The sequence below is a fragment of the Streptopelia decaocto genome, assembly GCF_964273445.1.
Source record: "Streptopelia decaocto genome assembly, chromosome: 3".
NCBI lineage: Eukaryota > Metazoa > Chordata > Aves > Columbiformes > Columbidae > Streptopelia > Streptopelia decaocto.
In genome coordinates, this window is record NC_138656.1 from 3,686,008 (window position 1) to 3,697,028 (window position 11,021).

The 11,021-nt window shown below is 42.9% G+C and overlaps 1 protein-coding gene and 1 long non-coding RNA gene across 7 annotated transcripts in view; one reads left to right on the forward strand and one right to left on the reverse strand.

Moving 5' to 3' along the window:
* USP34 (ubiquitin specific peptidase 34) overlaps positions 1–3,306 on the reverse strand; it is a 120,508-nt gene extending 117,202 nt beyond the window's left edge. For all 6 annotated transcript variants that reach the window (XM_082048245.1, XM_082048244.1, XM_082048248.1 and 3 more), the window contains exon 1: positions 3,138–3,306. In XM_082048245.1, the coding sequence (XP_081904371.1) occupies positions 3,138–3,180 (43 nt within the window). In that variant the 5' untranslated portion in view covers positions 3,181–3,306. The remainder of the gene's footprint in view (positions 1–3,137) is intronic.
* A 275-nt stretch (positions 3,307–3,581) lies between these two features.
* Positions 3,582–9,132, forward strand: LOC309437654. The gene is made up of 3 exons (XR_014183598.1): positions 3,582–6,139; positions 7,344–7,505; positions 8,037–9,132. It is a non-coding gene; the product is annotated as an uncharacterized lncRNA (long non-coding RNA).
* Positions 9,133–11,021: the final 1,889 nt, after the last annotated feature.

Here is an 11,021-nt window from a genome sequence, read left to right on the forward strand (position 1 = left end):
GAAACTACTACTGCTTCTCAGGAAATAACTTCAAGATCAGGGAATTTACTGGGTTTCGTGCTTAGATCAAATGCTGAAAATAAAGATGCTGCACGAGGAAAACCAAAACACCAACATCGCTGCTTCTGTCCATAAAACATCGCCTGCTTCTCATGTGTACGCACAGCCACAAGGCTTTGCGTTAAATAGGTATATACACTTACATATGGACCTTTGATCAAAAATAAGTTTTTCAAACTATAGGTTTCTAGCTCCACAAGTCCTTGGGCCCAAGGACTACCTGTCACAAAATCAGGCCTAAGGACATGGAGCCTTGTAGTGAGCTCTAAACAAGACATAACCCTGGGCCTACACATGATCACCATCAGAAGAAATTCCAGCTCTGCGCATCGTTATGGGGTGTGGGTTAATATTGTAGTAATTTACAGTGGAGCTAATATGCTTATAATAAAAACATGCCTGGTTGTTTCCAGAACTGTTAAATTCTATCCTCCTGTCATCCATATATTGGTAACTTCTGAAGAAAACTGGAGCTTCCCACGTGTTCTTTTCAAAACAATACATGAGGAGCTGTGAGTCAATTCACTTTCTAAGTGACCTGTCCTACATTTGATACCAACTAATTATTTTGTAAACATCAGGGTAAAAGATAACAAGGAGCAATATGTGTGCTGTGTAAAAATGTTTAGTTTAGCCAGAAATTTCTAAAACAAACTACATTATGTTTCCTGGACCTCTTTCAACACAGCGTTTCAGTAGTTTCAGTGAAGAGGCGATCCCAAATGCTCAGCAGGCAGAAAAGGAAACTGCTGGCAGTCTCTGGCTCACACATTTTGGGCATGACCTCATTCTTTACTACCACTTTTCATTTTTGCTGCAGTGTTTTAAAAAACAAGGCTTGACATCATTTTTACATGTTACCTTTAATTATTACTTAAGAAATGCAAAGAACACAACTTGAAGTTGTAAAAGAAAGTACACCTCCCTTACAACTAATTTGCATGTAGAGAGAAGGCAGGTGATACACACAGTGCACCATCATATAAGCCTTTGCATCCAAACACACACACAAAATAGGTATTTTTATTGAAAGTGTGCTTCTTTCTCTGAATGGAAGACCAAACTTAATGTTATTTGACTAGCATTTTTGGAAGTTAATTATATATCAACAGTGGCCCATAATTTCCCAAATAAATTTAACTCAAAAAAATAAATTTCCCCTTCATAAGTATCAGGTTTATATCTTAAATTATACAGAACCATTACATTATCCACATCCTAGTTATATATATTAAAAAAGTTGAAGTGATTTAAGATATTGCTTTAAGGGAAAGATATAGCTGCCTAAATCCCAATTACCTTAAAATGGTTCTAAAAATAAATCCATAGTGGAATTTCAGAGATTTCTTGAAATATCAATTTTTCTGTTTGATCTTAGCAATCTCAGCCAAGTTTAAACAATGCTTATTTATCAATCCATCAAAACCAAGCGAAGTTATCTCTTCCAACAAATGGCTGTCATCAGTGTACCATTGGTAGTTCAGTCTTATTTTGAACCTACTGTTTAAATAAGCAGTCTGTAATACCAACATATTCCCCACCTCTCCAGTTGAGAAGGATAAGATATGCATGCTAAATTAAGTAAACATCACAACGATTGTTCAAAACGAGATATTGGAAGTACAAGCTTAGCCAAACTTGGCAAACAATTTCAACAACCCAACAGTTCTCTGATGTTAACCTTTTAATCTGATCTAGTCCAGCCTCTGGGCTCTCCCGAAAGTTAGCTTTACACAAACATTTTCACTTTTCAAATAAAACACTGGCCATCACTGCATATCATATTTCTCCAGCAAGAAAGAGGCCAACACGCAACTACCATAGTATCTACTTCTATATCTTATGAAAGAACAAACATCATATACAATTGGGCCCCACAAGAGTTATGAAAAAGAAAACTCTACCCAAATCCTGTTCTAGGAAGTATTCCATGCTTCACTTTACTGGAACAGGACTTGCCTCTAAGCAGACTGCAGTGTGCAACCAGGAAAAATATTTATGTTTGAAGATCTGAGATACCTAAACTTCCCTCTAATCACAAACCTCAACTGATGTTTGTCGAATTCCTCAGCATCTCTGAAAATCATGTTTTGTAGCCTTTGTTCATGAAGCAGTGCACAGACAAGGCTCTGGGAAGCGGGGAAGGTACCTTGCCTGCCACGGAGAACTGCGAGCAGGTTCCAAGGGACACACGAGGCCTGCTGCATAAGGGGAAAGGGAATTTCGTGCCCAAAATCCAATCGGATTTCAGCAACGCCGGGGGGACTACCTGCTGTATTAACCCTCCCGGCTGTTTAGGGAACACCTGTAAAAAGGGAAACTTCGCAAGGAAACAAGAGACAACCCCCGATGCGAAACACCCATGAGCTCCTTCCCACCCCCCCAAGCCCGGCCCTTGCAAAGCCCAACTCGGCTCCTTCAGGCGCCGGTTCCCTCACAGCCAAACAGTCGCTTCCGATTTAAAAAAAAAAAAAAAAATTAAAAAAAAAATATATATATGTAAGTGCCCGAAAACCACCTCCCTTGTCCCCCCCACCACCCGGCGAGGGGGAGGCCGGATCACTCAGAGCCGCCTTGTTCTGCTGCTTAAAAGCGACCCAGCCCAGGCCCGGCCTCCAGCTGCTCGGCAGCCGGCGGAGCGGCAGCTCCCCAGCCCGGCCAGGCCCCGCTGCGGCTCCCGGGGATGCCGGGCTGCGAGCGGGGGGCTCCTCACGCCAGCGCCCGGCTCGCGTCCCCGCCCGGCCCCACACGCAGCCACCCGAGGGGCAGGCGGGAAAGGCGGGGGGGGCTCTGCGGAAGGCCCGGCAGGGGACGGCCCCTCCAGGCCGCGAGGAGGAGAGGAGGGGAAGGGAGAAGGAAGGCGCGGAGCGGGGCAGGATCTCCCTCTATGGCCACCCCGCGGGGAGACGGAGGTAACCCCGCGCCCAGGAGGCCCGAGGCGGGGAAAGGGAAGGGGTGGGGGGGGTAAGGAAGGAGATGGAGCGGGGTTATAACCCAGCCCGTGTCGAGGAGGGTACGTGGGGTCCCGGCCCGGAGTGTTGGGGGGAGGGTAGCGGGGGGAGGGCGGCCGCACTTACTCTCATTTAACACCTCCAGCAGCTCGGCGCAGCTCTCACACATTGTTCATTAACAGCAGCAGCCGCCGCCGCCGCCTCCTCCCGACCATTGATTGATCCACTCGGTGCTGCTGATTGATGATTGATGGGGGCCGGGGCGGGGGTCAGTCCGGGGGGGAGGGGAAGGAGGGGGCGGGAAGGAATAGGAAGAGAAGGAGGGGGGGGAGAGGCAGGGGCCGGTCTGGGATCCGGGGGAGGAGGAGGAGGGGGGGGGATGGGGCGGTTGATCAATGCAAATGAGCCTGTGGCGGCGGCGGTAGCGGCGGGGAGGAGAAGCCGAGTCACTCACTGGTTCCAGTGACTCCACGCGCCGCCATTTTGCTGAGGGGGAAGGAGGAGGGAGCGGGGGGGGGGGACAGGGCGCTCGGGCTCAGCTCGGCAGTTTCCGACCAGGCAGAAGACGAAGGTGGCCGAGTCCCTCCTCCCTTTTCCTTTCGGCTCCGCCTTCCCCACCCCGGGCCGAGCGGCGGGCTGGCGAGCGGGGAGGAGGAGGAAGGGGGCGGGCCGGCAGCCGGGGCCGGGAGGGTAAAATGGCGGCGGCGGCCGTTGCGGCTCCGCGCGCGCCCGGCTTGGGCGGGAAGCGCGTTTCCCTGCCCCTTTCCCGCCTCCCGTGAGGGGAGCGGGGGGGCGGCTGATCTCCGCCAATAACGCTGTGGTGACAGGGACAGAGGAGCGGCCTCTCCTGCTTAAAGGAGGAGGGAGGACTCCCCTTTACCCGGGAGGTGAGCAGCCGGCGGGTTTAGCCTTCCCCCGGTTGCTCCCGCCTCACCATGATGGAGCCGTTTCTCTGTGGGACCTCCGGCCTGAAGGGAGCGCTTGGTGCCCGGCTCCGGCGGGCACGCTGCGCAGCGAGGAAGCCTTTTATTTCTTAAGGCGGGTTTTTCATGTCTTCTTTTTATCATTATCATTTTTTTTTTATTTATTTAGTCTTGGTTATTGCCGTTTTCCGTCTCCTTCCCGCCCAGCGCCGGCTGGGGGGAGCTGGGCCGGGCTTGGGGACAGGCGCTTCCAAAATAAATACTACGGTGGCGTTTTATGCAAATAATTAAATCGGTTTTTACCTCATACGGTTTTCGACCCTGCTTGCCTTCCCTTCCCTCCTCCCCCACTTTGGACAGTGATTTATTCTGCATAATAAATGTCTAATGGTAAGTACGGCGTCTGTGGGTAGTTGAAAATACCGCGTTTTCGTGACAAGACACGGTCTGTCGCTTAAAAAAATAAACCAAAGGGCTTCTCTTAAAGTTATGTAATTTATGCTGATTGCAACAACCACTTCAGTTAAATCTTGTTCAAAGTGTGCGTATGAGTTCAGACCCCTAGAAGATGAGTTTTCAAGCAAGGAGCAGCTTTCCATACAAAAAAACCCCTTTTTTTGCCATGTATTAATCTTGCACAGTCACACGCTCCCTGTCCCAGGTATGTGTAATTGGAATATGGACTATATTATTTATCTTGGGGTTTTTTTCTCCCCCAAATAGGCGCTTTACTGGTGTGGTGTAGTGGTTTTTATTTCTGTAGTACCACCCAGCGGGGAGTTAGTGTATTACTCCCAATGCTTCTAGTTTACTGACTCGTACATAGGATTAAGGAAACAAATCTATTAATAGCCGCAATGCAGATGCAATATAGTTTAGTAGAAAGTAAAATTGCCAAATTAGGAAAAAAAATGGAGTTCTTCAGTGGCTGACTGAAATGGAATAGCTGTTGTTAAATATAAAATACATGGCTGGTGTCACTGTGGAAATGCAGTTCTGTTTTTTGTGTCCATAAGCGTATTTATACAGGCTGATAACAGCACTGGGGGTTCTATACATAACCGCCCACTCAAGTACACAGAATGTTCTCCTGACAGACCTCAAGGCATCGGTTTGTTAAGCTAAGACGAAAGAACTCAGCTACTGTTTAAAAGTAAGAGACAAGTTATTGTAATAAAAAGATCTCAGCTACAACTGCTGTGGAAGTCAGGAATATACTGGAATGATAGATATCTCACCCAGACTTCTTCTCACTACGTGTTTTTTAAATACTTTCCAAGTTAGGCTTATCAGCAAGAAGAGCTATTCGTAAATATTCCCTGCTGAAATTGCCATTTACTAAATTGAACTAATACAGAAAAATGACGTCTTTGAGAGTCTACATGGGACACAGATTCTCTATCACTTTAATTCAAGTCATGTGTTAATGCAAGTATCTTTCAAACAGCATTTCTGAGAATAACAAAGGAAACCAATAAACGAGACGAGAGCTGTGAGTTAACATTCCCTGAAACTTTACTGATATTTCTTGTTATGTGTAACTTAGAGATGTTTTAATTCCCGACAGTCATAATCTTTTCTAAATAATATATTTTCTATTGATAGACAGATACCTAACCATGACTAACTAGTTAGTTATTAAACTCACTTTTAATAACTAAACCACCACACCAATGTGGTGGTTTAGTTGTTAAAATGATATGTATGTGGCCTTTTTTGGTTGTGTAATCTCTTCGAGACAGCCTGAAAACTTGTATAATAGAACAACAAAAGAGCAGAATGTTACAATTGTCACATTCTGCTCATGCCTGAATTAAGGGCCCAAGCCACCTTTGTCTTCTACAGCACCACTTTCAAAGCTTGAGGTCTGTCAAAGGTAAATCAGAGGCTTTTATGTTGTGTTCACTTGATATGTGTCTGAGATGATTTAAATTATCTCTCTTTTGCATGTCTATTTTCATGGCTTTCATGACTTGTCTTTACAATACACCACACACAGTTTTTGTTATCAAAATTGAAGTTACTGATGTTGGAAGCCAGAGTTGTACAAAGCAAAGCTTAGAAAGCACCTGAACTTTGTCATACCAGAAGAATATAAACCCTGTATCTCTAAGAAGTCACGCTTATTCACTTCCTCAGCCTTTAACATCAAATTGTGCAGGTATTCCTGCCAGCGTGGAACGAATCACTGGCTATAGGATACGAGTGAGTTGTCTGTGTCTGGAAAGAGCCCATAGTTTTTGACACAAAGTGTAGTTCTACAATCCGCATAAGCTGATTTGAATTTGCTCTTTTCTTTCCCCTCTTCCTTTCTCACACAGACCTTGCAGTAAATTTTATAACAGAACCAAAATCAGCTGCCGAAAGATCTCAAAAGATTGTTTTTCCTGACAAATCAGCTCTTTGATGTGATTGCAGTGCCACATAAACACCAGTCAGCACAAGGAAGAGCCTTTTGAAGCGCAGTATCGCATGCCAAGTTCAATGAATACAACAGAAGAGTGTGGGTGACCTTGAGTCACTCCTGCTCTAGTGCAGGCTGGAATATTGCCAGCCAAATTCTTTTTACTGCACACAAGAGCTGTTGTTTTTTTTTTTTTTTTTTAATAGAGATGAAATCGCATATATATATATATATAACTTTTTTTTTTTTTTTTTTTTTAATTAAGTGCTTCCAATCAGAAGACAACAAGAGCTGTAACTGGCCTGGTTACAGTGATCATCAGCCTCCTGCTCTTCTTTGCATTGCTTTTTTTTCCTCTTGACCTTTATTTTATTTTCACATGCCACCCTTCAAGGTTGTTTGATCCCCAGGAGTCCCTTTTTCCTTCCCTCGACTGTGATGCTCCTCATCTGGAAACATTTGCTCTGGCAAACTGCCAGCACAGTTCTTCTAGAGCAGGAGCTTAGATAAATGCAAGACGTGAGCAAAACCAAAATTCTTCATCCAAAGTGTGCAAATATAATGGAAGGCTGGTGAGGAGAAGTGTAAATACGCTCAAGTGGCTGCAGCTGGGGTGTAGAAAAGAAGATACATCACAGTTTTTTTGCCTTATGTGTTTGATGAGTGTCTAGAGAACACAGGCCTGTGAGAAACACAAAAGGCACCTTATTGAATATGCTTGAGATTCCTGCTTTGCTACGAGAAAGATCAAAGTGCAGTGGAAAACTGCTGGAATCCTTGAAATACAGGCAAAACCAGCAGGCTCGTGGATCCTCCAGCAAGGACTGGGCCCTGCAGTGCTTGCATTGCAGTGCACAGGTACTTTGTTAGCATTAACAAGGTTAGCAATGTTAACAAAAATTAATTTATGAAGAGTTTGGAAACATATATACATATACTTTTCAAAATTAATGTGCCACTGTGTGCCAACACTGAACTGATACTGTAGTCCTGGTTTTCTTTAAGGTAAAGATGGAGTTAAGCGCTCACTATGAGAAAACCAAGCCAAAGCCAACCCAAGAAGCCTGAGGTGGAGTAGCGGTTGATGTGTTAAGACTGGTCACTGCCCCTCTAGTCTGGAATGGTTAGAATCCATTGTCTAGGAAATCCTTAATTTCACTAAAGGAAGTAAGTCTCTGCCTGCATAATGTGAACTTACCAGTGAAACTTGGCTGAAGTGTAACAGAATCAGTTTAAATTTATACTTTTTAAGTTTCAGCACTTGACTTCCACTGGTCTACTGGCATTTTAAAGTTTTTAATGAGGTTCCTGTGTAACTCAGCTTTGGTATCACGGCTTCCTCTGAAGACAAATGTAATTAGTTTGACTTACCCTGGATATTAAAGAATACACTCAAAAGAAGTCCTAGCCCTATTAGGCCAAAAACACGTCATGCAAGTTGTAGATAATGCTCACTACACCACTACATTAAACAGTTTTCTCCAAAATCAGCTGTCTAACTAGCTGCTCAACATTTTAATGTGAAAACGGTCTGCATTCTAATAAACTCCCAGCTTTGGGGTCTGGTAAGAATCACACCAGACAAGCCCAAACTTTAGAGTGGTCTCCGACTGCATCTTAGAGCCTGTTTGTTAAATTGTAATCTGCTTAGTAACTCAGTTGAACATTTTTCTTTTTACTGTTTCTGCACCCACAAAGGTCTGGTGGAGATGTGGACTGTACGAGCTTGAGATTCAGTGCTACTGCTCTAACCGCTCCTTTCTCCAGATGAGACAGCCTGAGGATTATACCCACCTTTTCAGCCTCCTTTTGGGATAATATCCCTCACAGTGTGTTTTAACCTTAATTTGTATTATTTCAGTCTATACGAGTATTTGTCAGATGACTGGTCATCTCATCCCTTTGGTTTGAAAGCAAGGCGACAGCTACATTTTTATTTGTTTTACTTTTGGACTTTTTACTGGTAAAGCACATGTTTATAACGCTCCTTTGGAGAACTTTTACAATTGCACAGTTGCAAGGTTCAAGTTAACCCTGAAAGCAAACCGCTCTGGGGAGAGTTCACAAACTCATTGCAAAGCTTGGAGAAGTTCACAAAACCAGTTATGAAGGTTAATGTGAAAATTCTCAAGCTAGATCTAATGCTAAAAAGATGCCAAGAGGGAAGATAGTCATTAACACCTGGTTATCAATACATATGTTAAAATAACCAGCAGTAGTAATGAGTGGGCTGCAGTCAGCTCTTTGCCACAAGCATACATACTTCACCTTGTTATATAGTCATATCAGATAAGACAATTTTAACTCCTCCCCTCATCCTCCAACCTGAATTAGCCAGTTCTTCCTGATAGTCTTTGCTGAAATTAAAGAATCCATGAGAGCCTATAGACTTTCCAAGACTTTTCTAACACCTGAGACAATAGTTAAGATTTTAAAACGTTCACAATAAAAAACAAACAGGCCCCTTGATGTATTTCGATGGGGAACATGGAAGAGACTACCCGATGCATTGCCTAGGAAAAAGCGCTGTTTAACTTCAAACTTACAAGTGGTAAATCAAAGTGAAATGTAAATGCCTTGTTTTCATCTTTAACTCCTGTTGTTCTCCTCCATACTCCTAACTTCCAACCCATTCCTCCTCAACCCCACCTTTTCTTAGTGCTCTATTTTTTGGTACCCACTTACAGCACAAACAGGCACTCACAGGTAGTGGGAAACATGTACAGAAACCAATAGCATTATATAAGGCAGGTATGTATATATGATAGTGACCTGATGTACTTTAAGTAATTAGGGTGCAAGAATATCCTAAATCTGAAAGTCTAAAAATAAATTCAGTCTCAATAAATCAAGTGTAGATGTGCATTCATGAAGGGCAGAGAGATAACATTCATTCTTTTTACTCATTTTTTGGTATCAAACGTTGCTTGTTTGGGTCTTATTTCGTTTGTTTGGCTGATTGTCTGTGGCGGTTTTTGTTTGTTGTGGGTGTTTGTGAGCTTGGCTTCGGTTTGGTTTTTGGAGACAAACCAAGTAATTGGGGAGAAAAAGTCAGACTTATCTTCCAGCAAAACCGAACAGTACCCCAGAAATCTTGGGCCAGCAATGATCATTTCTGCATGGATAAATGGACTATGGGACAGACTGGCCCCTGCTCACATTAGAACACAAGGTCCTCGCTTCAGGCAGCCTCTCAACATTTTAATGCATTATTTTTCAGTGTCTTCTAATTTTTTCCATTAAGAAACCCACAGCTGAAGTCTTACTGCCTTTCCAGTGCTAGTAGAAGTAACTCTTAAAGCTTCCTTGAGAGATGAGCTCTTTTTTTTGCATAAATATTAGCTTTATTGGAAAATAGTTCACTTAACCAATCAGATTAACACACACCAAATTGTTCTAGTTAAAAAAAAAAATACCAAAAGAAAACACTAACCTAAAATGCTTTGGAAAATAATCTGCTTCAGTTACAGTAGCAAACACATCAGGGTAACCTGAAACAAGTTCTTGGGGGTGTCTTCATCAGCTAACAGGCAATCAATTCATGTAAACACAGAAAACACCCTGTAAGAATTGTATTTATCAATGTACCTGGAGTCACAGAATTGAGGTTTTTTGAAAAAAAAAAAAATCTGTAAAGAAATATGCACAAAACATTTGTTTACATATAATTACAAAGTTACGTAGATGTTTATATGATGGTTCATGCTTTATATCCATATATTTTAATTTACAGAGTGTGCATTAGAACTAAAACTTCCTTAGATGTACATTGTAATTATTCTGTCCACATTCAGGATAACTGCACTACAAATATGCACACGTACAAGTCAAATCTTTAATGGTATCCAGAACTCTGCATAAGCTGCATTTTTATAGCATGTGCAGAGATCAGGGAAAGGCACCGATGTTTAAGATAACAAGACCACAGTTAAGTTCTTAGATCTAAAAGGGAAGCAAAAACCCTATCATTGCTAGATAATCTAAAAGGTACCAAAATAACAAAACAACTCTGAATCAACTTCAAAAATACATTTCAGATTTGTTGTTTGAGAGTTTAGGTCAGATTTAACTCTCAGTAAACAACCAGACCATGAGCCTCAGACTAACTTGAATCTTAAATATGTAAAGAAGTAACACACAAGCATATGTGCATTTTCTGGTTCAAAACTATTTTCAATGCACTGTTAACGCCATTCCATGTCAGAACCAATTTAGCATTTAGTTCTGTGACTCATGGGACATGGGCATTCTGACATCACGCTATCGGTGGTATTTATTTCCATTTTACTCAGATTTTCTTACTTCTCTGGCCAACTTTTGATAATCTATAGCTCTGTAATGCCACGACTCAGCCCAGTCACAAGCCATTCCAGGCATGTCCTTCAAATATTCTACTTTAAACTGCCTATTAAAGGTGATCCCGCTTTCACAGAGCGGAACAGAAAGCTGTACATTGACAGGAAGACACGAAAAAGCTTAAATCATGAGCTTTAAGGAGAGAACAAAGTGAGTTTTTAACTATGAAAATCATTACGTTTCATAGGCTGTGCTCTAAGTCCCAGCCATAACAGGTTTGACGAACCTTCTCTCCAAAGATTGGCAACTGCCAGCTCACAACCTTTTCCTTGCCAAATGACCTTCAGGCAGAGGCAGCGATGCTTTTTTAGGGCAAACTTTACGTAG